Raw genomic sequence first — 18,672 nt, 5'->3', positions numbered from 1 at the left:
TCTACTTTTAAGAACTCAAATTTATCTGGACACAATGCATAGAGTTTGCAAGCGTAATATACTGGATAAAGAAACTTTCGTGCCATTGGTGAAACTTTGATAAATAGGTTAGATTACTGAAGAATGCTATGTGAATAAAAGCACAAAACTGGAAGCAGGTTTGTATAATGTGCTCAGCACTGCTAATCAAGCTTGATTATCTGCCTATCAAACTCGTGCAGAGAGCAGTGAAAACACAGACAAACACAAATCTGCCAGACAATGAGCATCCCTCATGTGAAAATAGCTCTGGATCATCCAGCTCCCAACAAACACAAGTACTTAAGTACAGTAGAGAGCTCTGCAAGCATGTCAACGGATTCACCATTAAATTGGAATCTCTTCCATGAACAGAAGCATAAAAAAACAACAAAAACAACTTGCTATGCTCAAACAACATTACAAACACTAATGGTGCGTACAAACTCAGTGCAGGCACAGCTATGTGTAGATAGACAAGTCAAAACATTGTTTCACTAACAATGATGCAGCCATTTTTTACTCAGGGGGCCAGTTTTTGCTTGATAAAAAAAATGTGGTGAGGTACTACAGGGATTTGACGGGGGCTATAGTGGGATGAGGGACTACTATTGATTATCCACTAATAGAATCAGATTGCTCCTGGCAGGGGGGAGCTGTCGGGCTAAAGAGTGTTGAGGCAGGCCTCCTCTCTCAAGCATCAATCTAAATAGACATCTGACAGACAAGAGCATGCACACGCGCACACACACACATACACACACAAGTGAGTGATATATTCTGTTGGAGTTCTCAAGAAAAGAAAACTTTGATAACAAATGTTTTACACACACACACACACACACACACACACACACACACACACACACACACACACACACACACACACACACACACACACACACACACAGAGTATCACCCACACATTGCTTTAAGTGCAAAAAAGGTGAGTCATGACATTTATGAAGATGGATTCTTCCCATCTCATAACTGAAATTACAAACTCCAAATTAAGGGTGTGAATAATCTTACACAAGCCTGTAGTCTAAAAAGGTACAGATAGATTTCAGCAGGCTTAAAATAGGTAAACAGACTTCCTATTTGTTTATTGCTGTAAAATGTCAGTGGTATACAACAGCCAAATAACTTAAAACATAATAGCTGACTGTAAATTAGAAATCATTAAGTATTTGTATCCGAGTTAAGAAATCGTTATGTCATTATCAAGTCATATATCATCATTATATCCAGAAATACAGGAAAGGCAAAAGCAAAATATTTATTATTATATATATAATTATATATTTATAATTTCTGCTGATTAGCCCCTAGCATTAATGGGCCTTCATGAGGGGATAACAGGTGCTCACTTCTCATCAAATAAAGTTTATTTATAAATTAGGGGTCTAATGGTATGTGTATTTTTCCCGAACCGTTTCATACAGGACATTTGAGTCGGTGTTCAACTTCTGTGACCCAAACATTTACTACTCAGACTTGTCTAACACAAATTCTATAGCGCAAATTTTACCCACTAAGTTTTGGCAGTGCACCAGTTGTCTATTAGCTGTAGCTAATAGACAACTGGTGCTGCTATTTGGCTTAGCCTGGTTACTACACTCATGTAGTGTTCCAGCCATCTGTATGGCAAATACAAATAAGAGACCAAAGCTGGAGAAACCTCCTGTGACATTTAGAACCAACGATTTATGCAGCATCACCCGGACGTGTTGATTTGCAGAACGGGACAAAAACAGACTGGGAGGCAAACCGTTATCACCATAGCGTTCAGGCAGATTCTCACTGTATTCAGACAACATCAAAAAAAAAAAGAACTAATAACCCAGTCACAGAGAATACAGGATCAGTCAAAGTGCTGGAGCCCTGCAACAATGTGTCTTCATGTATATATCTTAGTCCGTTGTGCCCGCCCTGTATAAACAAGTCCAAGCTGTCGGTGTTCAAGAATTATCTTGGGTTGTGCCATGAAAGAAGTATACAAAGATGCACAGTGATAGATTCCTTGTGACAACATGCGCAGGTGGTTAACTCATGTAAGACACTGAAATAAGTGGTTGGTTTCAGCTCATGTGTTTTTAAAATTGTCACATGGCACACAGAGCAATGCAACATCATGACAAGCTTTGTCATGACAAACTTTACAATAAGGCCAATAACCAATAGTTGAATGTTTACTTTCTCAAAATTCATGACATAAATGTTACTTTCTACATTTTTTTTGTTTTACCCATTGTACCAAAAACAGACCGTACTGTGACACCAAAACACCCCTATTATAAATGATAAAAAAAACAACATCTTTGCTTGGCACTCACACAAAAACTGTACAGCACTGGATCATTATTTTTAACACTACTAAAGTCCCCCCTATGAAATGAACAGTCTTTTATTTTTGGCTAAATGGTCACACACACACACACTACATAAAAGAGAAAAGTCCAGTTTTACTCTCTAGTAAGAAATCTTAGGACTATAATGTTTTGGACATTGGCCCAGATGGGTCTATAAAATGACCAAGCAGCTGACCTAAGTCACCATCTAGACACAATCCAATCTGTCTTATCTAGTGCTCCCTATTCTCACAGTACCCCTGATGAGACAAAGATTTCACAGGTTCTTATCTAATATGCAAATCTCTAAGATCAGTGAACCAGTGAGATCCACAACCAGAGGAGTAATCTGATTAGAAGAGCAACAGGTTTCGGCATTAGTCCTAATTACAGCAGCTGATTTACACTAAAGAAAAGAAAAATCAACTTGGTTACTCTCCACTGCTGTGTGTTCCTAATTACAATCTCTTCTTTCCCTCATTAACCTGGCCTCATCTTGATCCTTGGTTAATAAGGAGCAGATTAGCATTATTTGGGCTTATTAACAATAGTGTGACAGGGATTTATATTCAAACAACTTGTTAACAGTCTCTACTATAAAACCTAGACAGCTAAACCTAGCGTATTCGATGTGTGTCACAACATTTTGCTAAGGAGATTAAGAAAGGAAATATTTAACCCCAGGATGTACTTGTACAACAAACTAAACTTGGACTCTATTGAAATCACTAAGATATTTAAAGGTAAAAGTGCACAGATTCGTCTGTACAGTTTTACTAGAGAGAAAACAGGCTTTAGAGTAGCTTTTTAATAATGCGACAAAAACCTTTAGTTCAATCACAGTCATAATATGATGCTTTATTGATCCATGCAGGATGATTCTATTTATTGGACGTCAGAACCAGACAGACATCAACCCTAAAGCTGTGTCTTATCCACAGTTTATTCAGACATTTCAACAATGGCATTGTTAAGAATCATGGGACATGAGCCCTGGTTGCCAGGTTGAAGGAGGTATGCTAAATTACTTGGCCATCCTGCCACCCCTCTGCACCAGTCCTACATAACAGATGGGTAATGCAGTGCTTCCACTGCCGTAACAAAAGCTGGTGCAGGGCGAGCGATGAGCCAGCAGGCTGCCCACAGCGGAATTGTGTCCCATCAGTCATGTCTGCAGGAGATTTTGGCCAACAGCTGTGCTGGTCACTCTGTTATCTCTATTACAGTGTTACCCTGACATGCAGCCACTCTACACCCCAGCAGAGCTAATTGGTAAGCTGGCACTCAGGGTGGCACAGTACAATATTTTAAATGGGGAAGTGCTAGTGAGACTGCTGAAAGGCTAAGAGGAGAGCAAAAATGTGCATGTATTACACAGCCTTGTCAAGGCGGAGCCTGAAAGACAGGAACAATGTCAGAGATGACGAGCACTGTGATGCTGTGATGATAAAATAATCATTTTAATGACCAAATGACTATTCTGCTGTTCAAGTGTGAATGGAGTGAGCTAAGAAAATGAGGAAGATCGATAAGGAGAAGTTATGAGGAGATTTATGGCAAATATTATGCCACCACACCCCCAGCAGCATTAGTTAACAGGAAACAAAATGATGTATTATGTCACATATTCACTTATGACTAAATTGAGACACTTCTGTTTGTTGTATGGGTGGTTAAGTGTATGAGTGTATCTGGCTGACTGTGACCGGGAGTTGGCCAATGTGGATTAGGGCATACAAACCTCCTATAAACCTCTTTCCTGACACAGACTCAATGCGTAGGCTGACAAACAAATAGTTCTTTGACACGCAGTCTTTTGAGGAGGCAAGTGTGTAATTAGAAATTTTTGTTTCTTTGTCTAATGCTGCTTATGCAATAGCCATGACAACTGCTGACTGATCACATCTTTGTTAAGAGCCTGGCTGACGCTGGAGTTTTGAGGCCAACGCTGATATCAAGATTTGTTTGGTTTTTTAAATAAGATTGTGTCTGTATGTGAGAAAAATAATGCTACCAGATACTTAACACACATAACAAATGCATATTCTTAACAAGGTTCACAAAAAAAAATATAAAATAACAAATTTCTGTATTGTAAATGTTACTGGAAATTAATTCTTGTCAACTAATGGTGAACAAAAAGGTTTGTAAATTAGACATAAATAATGGAATAAAATAGGTCTACATAAAAATGCATCAAAAATATCTGTGTACTATAACTTCTTTTCAGATATATGTTCTAATGTACATACACTGGTAGAAATGGATACATATGTGATAAGCCAATTAGAGCTGGAACTAGGGTGAAAAATTTGGTATTTATTTATTTATTTATTTATTTATTTATTTATTTTTGGTTGGTCAGTGCAACAAATGTACCAGCCACCGCTGCTAATTTTGTGCTCTGGCTGCAACTAATTAAAATATTGATTAACGTGTTCATTACTTCTTTGATGAATCAGTGAATCATTTAGTCTATTAAGTCATAAAATAGGGAAAACTGGCCATCATAAATTTCCATATCACAGGGGGGCATCCTCCCAGTGCTTATTTTGTCTTCCAATAATCTCAAACCAAATTTACAATGGCATAAAGAAGGGGAAACTACCAAATCCTTGCAATAAAGACGCTGGAACCACAGAATGCTGGGTTTCGTTGCACTTTGCTTCTACTAATTTATTAATCAACTAATCTTTTCTTTTTTCATCCCTATGTATTCGCTGGGCTCCAATCTTCTGTAACAAGAGATACATTGAAACAGGGAACGAGAGAGAGGGTTGTGTCTAGAAGGGAACACCAGACCTGTAAAAAATCTTGCAAGTTACCCTGACATTCAAATATAAATATTCAATTATTATTATTGCTTAGATTGTCATCTACAGACAGGGTACCCAAACCCTAACCCAAAATCTGAGAAGCTCATCAGAGCAGTTAAATATTATGAGGGAAACCTTCCTATGTTTCCATCAGACACACAGCAAACAGACCTGTTAGCCTCCCTCTAGTAATGCACAGGGCCTGGACAGGGTAGGTCACTGAGATTCAAAGTACCCCAGTTAACACTAGTATGCTTTCTAGTACTCTTCAGTAGTGCTAGAACTATTAGTTGTTTAATCAGGGCAGGTCAGCTGACTATTGATACTGATGTGTAATCACTTATCCTTTATCCTGACTCTACAGTCAAGCAGCAAAGATCAAAATATGCTTTGTTTCTTTAGATTTTTAATTTCTAATTTACATGGCTTCATAGAGGACAGGAGGCAGTGTTAACCAGTGTGTCCAGCAGAACTTGAGACACGACAGCTGGTGGTGACATCTTCAACACACACTCCTCCCAGATAGCAAACATCTATGTTTAATAGTAACACACAAATATTCAGACCCATTATAAAAACCATACACTAGCTAATATAGCAACTTACGCATAGCTGTGGTGCTACGATACCCCTGGTGGCAATGTCACCCAGCTCCATGTGAGCAAATGTGCTCAATGCCCATGTAAATGACTAAAACCTAATGAAGCCAGCATGGACAGATGAGAGCCAGAGAGTGAGGGTGTGGAGGGTGGGCAATCTTGCACATGAGCCCCTTTTCCCCACATCGCTGATGATGAGGGTTGGAGCTGAGACAAGGCAGAGAGGAGTGGTGCTCTGGGTAAAGATGTCCTCAGCCGAACCGGGCGGCCTGGCCAAACCCCCTCCCTTGACCATTTTATCAGCTGCTGCAGTGTGGGGGCACAGAGCCAGAGAGACAGCCTTGATTCAGCATAATACCCTGACCCAGACTAAACACCACACGGGCAATACACAAGCAAGGGCTTTTCCTGGTGGAGAATTTAAAAGCAGCCCTCTTTCTTAATGTCCGAGGCACCTAAACCACAACGCAGGCAGCAAGGTCATCAATAATAAAAAATGATTTCGAGAACGCTGTGTTAAATGTATCACTGCCAACTGTAACTGCAACTACTACGCTAAAAAGACACCATAGCAGCAGGATATGCCATCTTAATAATGCTGGCCAGTAAAATCATAATTCACATTACAAAAACAATGCTTTAATTTGTCAGGTTTGACGGTGGAATATAGGAATATAGGGCAACTGCTGCAGTAGGAAGGAACCAATGATAAAAGGGAGAGTCAAAGTAGCAGTGTTACAGACCAACTGGTTTTCCTATTAACTATGGATGTGTTTAAAAACAGAAAGCCTCTACAAAAGCTGTCCTCATGGACATACATGCCTTCTAGTGTAAGTCAAACCAGTGCAGCATCAGTGCAAACTGGAGCTTCTAAAATGACCACAGGATACATACTCAACATAAGATTTATAAGGTTACAATTTATTAGTCAGGTACTCAGTATTCCAACTTTTCAGATCTTTTAAATGTATATCGCATGCAATGTAGCAACTGCACTGAGTCTAGGGCCTTGTGCATCAACTTAGTTTTTTCTAGGGATGCAACTAACAATTATATTCATTACTATCAGTGTGTGACAGTATATGAACTGTCAGAAACTGGTGATAACGTTGGTCAGTTTCCTAAGGCCCACTGTAAAGTCCTTAAAAAGTTGTTCTTGTTTCAGTGGATTTTCAATAAAAATGAATAAATCAAGGTTCAACAGTGACACCTTTGGTACCATCCTTGCCACATTACAAGCCAGGGGAAAACCCTGAAAGCAAACACTGAAACCCCCAGATGGGTGCACTAAATATACAAAGTGTGGGGTGGCCGTATAGCTCAGTTGGTAGAGCGTCCACCCCATGTACTGAGGCTGTTAGTCCTCTGCAGTGGTTGCTTTGCTGCGTGTCATCCTCCCTCTCTTCACCCTGTTTCCTGTCTGCTCTTCAGCTGTCCTATCCAATGAAGGCAAAAAGGTAAAAAACAAAAACCCTCAGAAAAACTCTACTAATCTATCCAACAGACCTTGAACATAAGAGGCTTTACATTTAAATTAGCTGTCAAAATACATGTTAACAGTTTACAGTTGGATTTAAGACACAAGTGCTACTGTGTGGCTATTTGTTGTGCACTCATTATTACATAAATAGCTTAGTGATGCAGAGGTCAACTAGAGTGTGCATTAAAAGTAACCCTTGTCTTCATACCACAGAGTCTAAGCAGGATACAGGGGTGTTCCAGATTTTTTTTCATACAAATAACCATCTTAAATTCCAAAAGGGATTACTAATCTTAATGAGCTGTTGTGACACTTTCTATTGTTGAGGGAGGTCAAAGGTCATTTAGTTAAATCTTCCATCAGTTCAATGTTAGACTGCCGGAGTACTCAAAGCAAGCCTCTAGAGGTTGCTCACTGAATCTTATATGATCAATGAAAACGATAAATCAGATGTGCAGCCACAGCAAGCACAATTATATATTTTGACCACTTGATGACTAAATAGTGTCACCTTTAATAATGCAGGGACACGAGGTTAGACTACTGTTAATGTAGGACTGAAATGAATAGTCCATTGACTGATGAGTCGATCAACAGAAATTTAATCTACAACTATTACAAATGCAAGATCAATCGCTTTTGTACACAGTTTGGACTCTCTGGGACAAAACATGACATCATGTTAAGGACTCTGGTCTGTAAATTGGCAGAAAATAGTAACCAAAAAAAAAAAAAAAAAAAAATCCCAAACAATTTCTCAAAAAAATAAACACCAGATTAACCAATCACAGAATAATAATTCATCACAGTCCTACTGTAATGTAATGTGGCAATGACGAAAGTCTCCATTATGAAAACAAATCAAATGCATTCAAAAACACATTGGCAAAGCAGCAGACCCACACAGATCCTCACCAAAACTGACAGAAATACAACTAGAATTTGCTTAACAATTGCAACACACTGGGAAATAGACAAATCTGCAAACTCATATTTGATTTGCTCATGGCAGAAATGTTCAAACATTTTTTGCTGCTTGAAGATGGCCCAAGCACTGCCCCAACTTGCATAGCACTACGTCACACTTTCTGTTGCTCTGATGGGTTGCAGGTCTGTCCAATCTGCAGAGGCATTTTGGTGTGCACGCACTGATAATGCAGAGTGAATTTATCTGGAGTCTCTCAGTTCATTTTTGATGCCAAGCAAACAAATTGTGGCCGTAAAGTGACAAAACAACAGATCTAACAAGTAGGGTTGGGTACCGAACACAGCACAGGTTCCCACAAGACCAATACCTACCGGACCAAATCAAAACACAGATTACAGTGCCACATGTCTGATCTGTCTATAGAAATAGTTTCAGTCTGGTGCAGACAGAACAGCTCCCTCTATAACAGCAGGAAGTCTTCTGCTAGGCAATAGCCATGTTAAACACAGTTAAAAGGGTGAGTTTAACTGTCTAAAGGACCTCTGTATTTCACTTCAAATGAGTACAACATCGGTCAGGATATCAAACAAACAATTGTGTGTAATTGGGGGCAGCATCTGGCAACACATGGGACGCATTTTTTTTCCCTCAAGATTGCAAAGTCTGACTTCGCCATCCTAGAGAAAATAAATGGTGCATGGAACACTAAGCAGAGAGATGGGAAGCATAAATATTAAACACTAGATAAGATTTGTTATTATGACTTGAAATTTATATCTAAGACGAGGAGCCCACTGATGATGATAGCAGCCTTCATCAGGTTAGAAAACATAATTATATTCTTCAGAAGAAGAAAGAAAGAAAAGAGCAGAGGTTTTGCGGTTATTAGTACTGTAACTAATGAAGTGTTAAATTATTGTAGTTGGGTTCGATTTTATTTATCATATCAATTTGTTATGTAAATTTGTTTTGTGTTTAGTATTTAATTATATCTATATGTTTAAGTTTACTTTAAACTGTTAACAGTATCTGTCAGGCACCGTAAGGGGTGGGGGGTCTTTTCCCCATTTGACAACACTAATTGTCAACCACTTTACCTGTAAGTGGTGTGAGTGCATGCATGTGTTCCCAAGCCTTTGCTAAACACTCAGATATACAAAAACTGGTTGCACAAAGCATAAATTAATTTAAGATGAAAGCTGATTTTAAAACACTTATTCCCTGGCATCCTTTCCTTTTAATGTGGAATTAAATGCAAGGTCATACTTTTCTGTTAGCTACCTTTTAATAGTCAAGACATGCTCTGGTTTTATGACTCTGAGCTACATTGTTAGCTTTTTCTTACTATATGCAGCCACACCAGGGAGGGAGACAGTGGAAAAAAAAACCTCATTTGTATATAGTATACAAGCTTCTGAGATTGTGGTTTTCAGTCAGTCATTCAAATTAGTCTCATCTCTTACTACTCAAAAACAATGTGAAACTGACAACACACTGAGAAGTAAGCTTTTTAAAACTGTTAATTTTTCTGACAAGGTAAAAATAATGCGAGCTGTTGACTATCTTCTATGTATTAAATCTAGATTCCATTAACTAGCCTCTTTCCAGCAAGCCTGTTGGAGTTATACCACAGACTGCATTGCTGTGGCTCTAACAGGCTTGTCCTACTTCCCTCAGGGTCTTTGGCTGGCTGAGTGACATGGGAGCTAAGGCATGCCTGGAGATGAGGCCACTGACAAGGCATTGTTAGCTACAGCCACTGGGTCTGGCTGTCCTTGCTTCCCTGGGCCCTTATTGCCAAATGGGCTGTAACCAATGACCCACTTGAGCATCTCCAGCCATGTTTTCCTTTTGCCATCTGGGAGGTCAAGACAGGGTTGTTGTTGTTAGCACTATACATGTTAATCCCAAGAGACAGTCATAAACTATGCTCAGAGACACATTAACATCCTATAACATGGCTCAATATAACCTACCGTTACAGCTAAACCCAGTGTCTGGAACCAAGACATTGACCTAGTGACTCATGGTGTCATTTGCTGGGTTTGTTTGGTTTAAGACTTGCCAAATCTCCAGCAAACACTCAGAGACAGGCAGTTTCATATCACTGCCAGGGTATCATAGCCAGCTCTGCATTCACAAGCTGAGAGCCAGATTTAATCTACAGAACAACAAGCTGCCAAATACCACAGAGAAGTCTGCAGAGTCAGAAGTAAACTCTGTCTGCGAGTATGCGCACAGCATTCAACAATGAGATAAAAATCTATACACAGAACCACAATTGGCAGAAAAGGGAAGTTTCCAAAGTTTAAAAAATAAATTCCAGCAAGCTATGATAGAATGAGACAAACAGAAACACAAGAAGTGTTTCCTCTCGACAATGAAAAAACCCAGAACAGGCATCTTTCTCTCAGATTAACATCCTTGCCTGAGCCAGGGCCATCTGTGTTATGCCAGCAGCCTGGCACAATAACAGAGATGTGGGGGAGATGGGTATGGGAGGAAAGGGGCAGGGGAGTGTGTAAGAGAGGGGGGAGAGAAGGGAGACAGAAAGAATAAACACAGGGCCAGATTAAAATTTCTAGGCAAGAAAGTCATGTGACCACTCTGGAAGAAGGGAAAACAGTGGAAAATCACAGAGTCATATCTCTTTCACAGAGAGCGCCTCTGTCTTCCCCTTTTCCACCACAGTTTTCTTAGCATGGCAAAGCTGGCATCAGCTAGATGCGACACTAATGAGTTAACATGCATAATACAGGCATGAAATAGATGATACCTGTACCTGCTCTTTGCTGTTGAACATGACCGAGAAGATCTGGTGCGATTGTGGCCAGTGTGGGTTCTTGGCTCAGACCACCAGACTTTACAGTGGCTCTTCACATAACACACAACAACATTAAGCGTGGTGATAAATCCCACAGGAGCAACAAACTAAAAATTTCTCTTTAAGGGCAATAAAACATCTAATTTGCTGCACTAAGATGTAGACTCCGCTGACCAATCTTAGTGCACTTACTCAGATTGAGGATGTGTTAAGTGTTCATCATCACATAACAATGCAACTCTAAAGCTTGTCCAAATTACTTCACATTAAATGGAGTGATTGTGGCTTTATGTACAATTGTAGCTCATACATACAATGAAATACTCAAAATAACTAGAGATAAAAAGATCAATTAATCGACTGTTGCTGGTTTATATTCAGTCAATTTTGATAATCGATTATTGCTCAGTTTATGTTAAGTAGAATCCCCTGGTTCTAGCATCTCAGATATGATTATTTGCTGAGTTTCTTGGTCTTAATATAGTAAATGGTGATAGTAAACTAAGTAACTGTTCAGTTTTGGACTGTTGGTCAGACAAAACAGGACATCTTAAATAGATCTTTATTTTTATTTTATTTCTGTTAATTTGCATATTATTTTCCTGATCAAAGCTTCTACAAGCAATTATGGAGAAAGACATTTGATTGTTGAGTCTCAATCACAGGTCGTCAAATACTGATGTTATGGGTTGATGACTTGATCAACTCTTTCCACAAAATCACTTCTAGCAGCTTTAATGGTCTATTAAACACCAGAGAGGAGTGAAAAAATATCCATCCAGATATAAACATGGTGGTAATATAAATGTTCATGGTAACATTACCTAGTGTGACTTTATTTTTCCCTTTTTGTCATGTACTTCTGTCATGCACCTAGAATATATTGCAGTTGGATTTGTTTTTTGAAAGTTTCTGCAAAAATATTTATTACAATTCCTTTGAGCCAAAGGTGCCATCACTATATATCTTGTTTTGTCCGATCAACAGGATAATCCAAAAAGAATCAATTTAATACAAGGAAGGAAAATCAACAAATTCCTGACCGAACAAATTTTCAACCAACAAATCAATTTATCAATAAATATTTGCAGCTTTGAACTGAAGATATCATAGGCAGGGTGGAGCGGAGCAGAGGTTACTTTTACGTACTACACAGACTCCATCTTTGCAGCATGTGGTTGCATGCCAGCTGTGTTTTCTGAGGAGATTTGAAGTAATATAAATTACAGCTGGTTGGTTTCCCTGCGTGCATATTTAATTTTGCCAAGTGATAATGCAGTTGGTTTTGCAGGGTTTGGAAGAGTAGCGCATACTGAATTAATTAACTAGATCGTTTTAACTACATTGTCACGGATATACATTAATTTGATTGATTTTTTTTAATGTGTAATGTAAAACCACCTACAAAGTTGCTACCCTACGTCACATTGCCACTGGTACGGCATTTATTTGAATCATTTTTAAACTTTTTTTTACAGTTCTATGTAGTTTTTACCTGATAGTAGGCGGCGTAGCTTTGTGTACAGAAAAATCTGTTTTTTGTGTTTATTTTGTGTTTAAGTATTTTTTAGGCTTTTGTGCCTTTATTAGGATAGCATAGCTGTATAGAAGACAGGAAAGGGAGGAGGCTGAGAGGAGATGACATGCACCAAAGGGCCGCAGAGAGGAAATTGAAGCCATGGCTGCTGCAGAGGACTATATACTGAGCTACAGGCAGTCCCCAAGAAAGAAAAGTCAGCTGCAGGCCTACTGAAATGTACCGAAGCAAGGAGAACAGTCTCAAACACATGCCAAACGCAGTCAAAAATGCACTTAAATTGGTTAATTGAAGCACTAAAAAAAAAACACAATTTCATATGAACTTTCGCAATACGGATCTGCCACATTTTATTTGTCTGACATGATTCAGCAATGCTCTAATAGCTTAATATTGAACTGCTTGCCATAAACAGCTTTGACGGTTCAACTCACTGGACAATCAATTTCATAAAGGCAGGATTAATCAACATGAGATCACAAACAATTCTGATCAACTGTAAGGAACCGCGTGAGACCATATTGACTCTGGCACACAAAGTCTCTAATGGTTCTGAGCCACTCAGTAAGCTAATGAGCCAAAGAGTGCTCTGATGAAACACATTGATCAGGTCAGCACAGTATTTTGTTTATCCAGCTGTTTTTTTTATGGAAGACAGCTCAAAGCTACAATATACCAGAGACAGCGCCTGGATGAAAACATGGTTGTGAGAAAGGATCATTTGTATTGTGATTAACATCCATTATTGACTGTCCACTAGAGGGAGTTTTAATGTGTGTCACTAGGGGAGAATAAAACATAGTAAAGTGCTTCCGGTTCCAATTCCTATCATCCACTGAGTCCAATTCCACTTCAGTGTTGTCAGGTTGAGGGAGATGTGGGATTGCTCATTGCTATTATCAGTCTGCATGACATCATCATCCAAATGAAGTCATTGCATGTCTCTCAGCACTACTGTAAATTTACTTATTCCTAGCAATGGCATGTTCTTCTCAGTCATCACTACCTTGTGATGCTACAGTCATACAAAAGGGGTTTGGCTCTTTCAATGCATCGAGCAGTTTGCATTCTTCATTCTCTCAGGTTACTGACGCAGCATGTTTTCAGTACCCCAGGCATTAGTATTCATTGAGGCCACAGGACGGCCACACATTTCCCAGCAGGCTACAGCGCACTTCAGCTGCTTCCTGTCTGCCTACCTCCTGTTGCACAGAGGGAGGGACGTAGGGAGTAGCACGGCTCATAACATGCAGACACACTGCTGGGACCGAGTGCACACAAGCATCTCCTGTACTGTCCCATCTAATAACTGCGCTCAGTGTCACTGCATTGTTAGCTGAGCAAGAGACTGGAGCAAAACTAAAGGACAGTTGAACGGAAACTGTTGAATGAATTCTTAACTATTTTAACCTGAATGGTGAAAGAATAACAAATCACAGTACAAGTTTTCTTCCTTTGAGGGGGCCAGTCATGCTTACTGTAGTCCCCCTTAAGCCTCCTGGGAGAGAGAGGGAGAGAGAGATAATCCCTGCTGCAGTCTCGAAAGGACGGAAATAATTAGTTAATACCTTTGCACAGTCTAAGCTGCTGATTTTCCTTTCTCTGTGTAATGCAAGACAAGATAGACTCTCCTTGAGCATTTGCAAAACTGCTGATCACTATACTTCAGTGATGGTATGCATCTCCACGTCAGCAGCTAATGCTTGTCAATCACTTTTCCTGTGTAAACCATTTAAAATTTAGTGGTAACCCATTAGCAACGCAGTGGAATCCCTGGTGAGACTCTGGCTGATTGACAGCTCCCCGAAGACAACACCATTATACCATCGACATGTGTGAACCTTCACTAACAGCGAGGGGAGCACACAGAGGGGGCATTCCACCATTAATAAAAATCACTGAGTGAAACAGAACTTATGTATTGTACATAACAGAAATGTGACAATAAGTTATTACTAAATTACATATATTGTTTGAAAGTGTCTCCCATGCCCACCTGTAAGTGTAAGAATTAGAAAAAAGTGTGGTATATGTGGCTGCTGAATATGCTTTGCCTATTCTTAACTGACAATCTCACTGCTTGGGTGTAGGTCTGCAACTAACATTAATTATCATTATCGATGGTGGTGGTGGTGTCATCAACTTGCATCTTTTTTGCGGGGTTACACATTTATTTATTTATGTAGTTATTTATTGATTTTCTCCACTTGCCCAATCAGAAATCTTGCATAAGATTACTTACCTAAAGCAAATTTTTACTTGACCCTGTACAAATTGTTTTATTTAGCACTTATCAAATAACAACAAAGACTAAAGTCAATTGTCATATTTAATCTAGGGCTGTAAATGTCTATTAAAAAGTCAGAAAATAGTGAAAAATGTCCATCCCAGGTCCAAAGTAATGTCATCTTGTTTTGCAAAAGCAGCATTTTCTACCAGCTGTGCAAGAAAAATTACTTTTACCATTAATTGACTATCAAAACAGTCTATTACTTATTAGTTGCTAGATTTATTAGTGCAAAGTTGCATTTTACTTGCCCTGGGCAAGCAGGCAACCTTTATGGTTGATCCCTGCTGTGATGGCATGTAAGTTGTCCAATTTACTGTTACAGCACATAATGCAGATTTTTTTGTTCTACAGGCATCATTTTATGTATATTTTGGTTTTTCTTAATTTAATATTATTATGTTTTTCCATTTGTGCTTTTTTATATAGATTATAATTTTTTAATTATTCAAAATACCAGTGAAAATGTACGTTTCAGAGTCTTGGTGTAATTTTGGACAGTTCATTGTTAAACTGTAAAAATATCCTGCCTGACTGTACATATCTTTGTCACAAGGATTTGATAACCACACTTGAGTGATTATTGCATATTGGAAGATATTGACTCCACAAATCAATATTGGTCAGGCCCTACTTCAAACTGATTCTTATGTCCACCTAACAGTCCAAACCTGAAGACTACTCGTTTACTATCAAAAATGACAAAGAAAAGCAGTAAATCCTTACATTTAACAAGCTGGAACCAGCAAATATTTGATATTTTTGCGTGAGACATGACTGAAATAATTAGACAGTTATCAAAAAAAGGTGACAACAAATTTTCTTTTCAGCAATTATTCAAAGAATTTTTGCAACTCCACTTGGGTGCCTAAGGAGTTTTCGTACATTACCTGCAGCTCACACCAGGCAACTTCCACCCAGGTCTCAGTATCCAGGCCCTTGTAGACTGTCTTGAAGGACCCTCTACCCAGCTCGATGTCAAATTTGAGGAATCTTCCTCCTGGAGATGTGGAGACCGCTTTCATCTCTGCCTCCTCCTCGTTCTCCTCACTGGCTGCCTTGATAGCAGCTTTACCAGCATCACTGCATGTCAGATTTAATGCATCTCCACCTTTCTCCTTCTCCTCGTCGGCACTGGCGCTCTCTGTTGCACTGTCTTTTTGCCCACCTTGACTTTCAGTGCTGGAACCTTCCTGTATCCCACAACTAGTCCCCCGCGTCCTGTCCACTATTGTTCGCAGGTTAATGTTTAGGATCTTACTCCTGTTATCGCACTCAGGTGCCTCAAAGGCCTGCTCATCTGTGTCTGAGAACCACAGACTCCTCCTGATGAATCTCTGATGCACATTCCTCTGATAGCTGGAGGAAGGATATGCACTGGGGTCACTCCCACCTCTCACTACTGAGTCCACAAGATTGACATTTCCATCACCCATGGCCCCATACATATTCATGGACAGTTCACACTGGGGATTGGGTACTGATGGATATTTCAGTTCTTGGTGGGGCTCGGAGTTGGAATTCGCCTCCGGCTCCATGGTGATTTGAAACTTCAGTCACTTTGGCTTCCAGGTCATTCGTGCCATGGCTAGACTTCCCAACATGCGGCTTCAGAGATGAGTACCTGCAGCGCCCACTCGGTGACGCAGTTTGCCAGCAGAGGCCCCTAACAACACCGGGATGGATGACAGACGAGATTTCATCCAATATCAAGAGCTGCAAAAGAAATGTTGCCAGTTTGTGAAACAAAATCCGACAATTCTCGGTGCTATACATTGGTTGTAAGGGTGTCTGTCTTTGTGGAGTTTAAGTTAGTTGGTGTTAGTAAAAAAAAAACCGCAGGTGGATGAAAAGACAAGCCCATGAGTTAAAAACAGACGTGTCTAGAAGCGAACCCCATATTCGCGAAAGATCTCGCGAGAGTTGTAAAAATCATGATTTTTCCTAACCTTAACAAAGTCTTTTTATCCCCAATTCTGTTCAAATCCTAATCACAGAATTGTTACTTTACAAAACCTAATTAGGCTGTAGAAGGTGTATAATTAAGTAAAGACGCATCTAAACATCGCGAGAGTTCCGCAAAAATAGAGTTCTCATTTATCTAGACACGACCGTTAAAAAGATAATGTTAGCGCGAGCCATCATCGGCCAGGTGAACGAAAAACTAGCAAGATGGTTCTGACGAAGTTAACGATAAGTTCGGCAATTAAGAACTTTGTAACTAACATAAAACAGCTACTCTTAAAACATTTTATTACAATTACATTGAACCAAGGTGGGACACTACTTACCGTGTTCAAAAAACGAAGAAATCCGTCCAAACCTCGGCTAAAGTCAAGCAGGTCCGGTATCAGAAGAACCTCGCTAACGTTAGCCGATTGTCCACGGCAGAAAGGTGGACTTTAAAACGCCCTATCTGCATATTATCCACATATTCACGCACAAGAGCCGCCCAAACGACCGCAAAGAAATTAAAATTCAACTCTGTCTTCGCCAACTGAAAACACACCCCCACATTAGCGAGGAAAAATGACGAATATGTAGTATTTATCTCCTTTCAAGTCCTCGCATCCCTCTCCTCTCCTCGGTTGCAGATGCCGAGCCTCTCCACTGCTTCTTCTTCGTGTATGCGGAGCGTGTAGTTGAAGACCACTCGGACCGCTTTAAGACACGGGAAATTTTAGTTTTTCAGTCGTCCCCACGGCAATTAATTCACGCCGACTACTGCTTTCGCGTGTCATCGTCTCTCCCCTATTAGGTTAATAATACAACGGTGAGGTGAGGCACACAAATGTGTTTCCCATTCAGCTCGCTTGGTTCCACGCCCCTGGTAACGACTGGAGGGACCGTCCAATAACACAGCACGCTGGGACACCGCTCACACTGCTGTACTGCTCAACAGCAAGAGTGACATTTATCTCGCATGAAAAGATCAACAAAGCCTGTCTGGCATCAGTGCAAGTGGACGACACAAGCGGTTAAATGATTATTCCTTGCAAATGCCTGTTATGGTCTGAAAAAAAATTCTTTCACGCCCTTCACCAACTCATCCAATCACGTGTCTCTGTCTATAATTCTCACTCATGGCTCAACAGCTTGCTGCACACCACATTTTTTTCTAAACAAAATCATAATAATATATCTGGCACGTAATAAAACAACTACATGTGCATCCGATACTCTGTTAAGTGGGCTATAAGCTTGCAGGTCCCGTCTTCTCTTCCCTCACTACAGGACACTTTGCAGCTCAGTTTCCCTGAGCTGCAGCCTGCAGCTGAGGTGCAGCAGTATCTCATATGCATCCATGGCTAAATGATGAACATCAGCAGCAGCAACAGGGGAAGTGGGACTGAGGTAAGACGTTTTAAACCATGTTCGTGCTTTGTGCCATACTAGCATATGCTTTGTGCCTTTTACTTTTTAAGCCCACTCACTTCTCTCCATTCCACTGTCCAGGTATAATCTAACAGTGATCATGCATTTATTTTCCTCTTCAAGACTGTGGAACAGTTGACTACTACTACTACTGCTACTACTACTATTAGATTTTCTTCTTCAATTTACTTTTAAGATCATTTTTATCTGTTTTATGTGTGCTTTCAACAGTGCTTTTGTATTTTCTATAAAAAAAAACTAACTTATATTCAAACAATAATCTAAAATTGGCTGTATATGTGTCAGAGTTTTGAAGTAGTATAGATTGGTATGTTAAGTGCTGGGCTGCACACAAAGTTTTTTTTTTCTTTTTTCTTTTTTGTATTCTTGCAAACAACTGCATCCATATAGAGAAAATCCAGCCAGTGCCAAAAATTGCATAGAGATGGACACATTT

General features: G+C 39.7%; 1 protein-coding gene across 7 annotated transcripts in view; it reads right to left on the bottom strand.

The window, feature by feature from the left end:
• LOC146325030 (serine/threonine-protein kinase WNK2) overlaps positions 1-17,819 on the bottom strand; it is a 63,430-nt gene extending 45,611 nt beyond the window's left edge. For 2 of the 7 annotated variants that reach the window (XM_084720766.1, XM_084720760.1), the window contains exons 1-2: positions 17,132-17,819; positions 15,731-16,556 (exon numbers count right to left, since the gene is read on the bottom strand). In XM_084720766.1, coding sequence (XP_084576892.1) covers positions 15,731-16,378 — 648 coding nt within the window. In that variant the 5' untranslated portion in view covers positions 16,379-16,556; positions 17,132-17,819. The remainder of the gene's footprint in view (positions 1-15,730; positions 16,557-17,131) is intronic. The other 5 variants (XM_084720759.1, XM_084720761.1, XM_084720763.1 and 2 more) reach the window with 4 other exon arrangements.
• Positions 17,820-18,672: the final 853 nt, after the last annotated feature.

The sequence above is a fragment of the Lutjanus erythropterus genome, chromosome 6, assembly GCF_056507025.1.
Source record: "Lutjanus erythropterus isolate fLutEry1 chromosome 6, fLutEry1.hap2, whole genome shotgun sequence".
Classification (NCBI taxonomy): domain Eukaryota; kingdom Metazoa; phylum Chordata; class Actinopteri; order Lutjaniformes; family Lutjanidae; genus Lutjanus; species Lutjanus erythropterus.
This window is presented reverse-complemented; position numbering and strand designations above follow the sequence as displayed.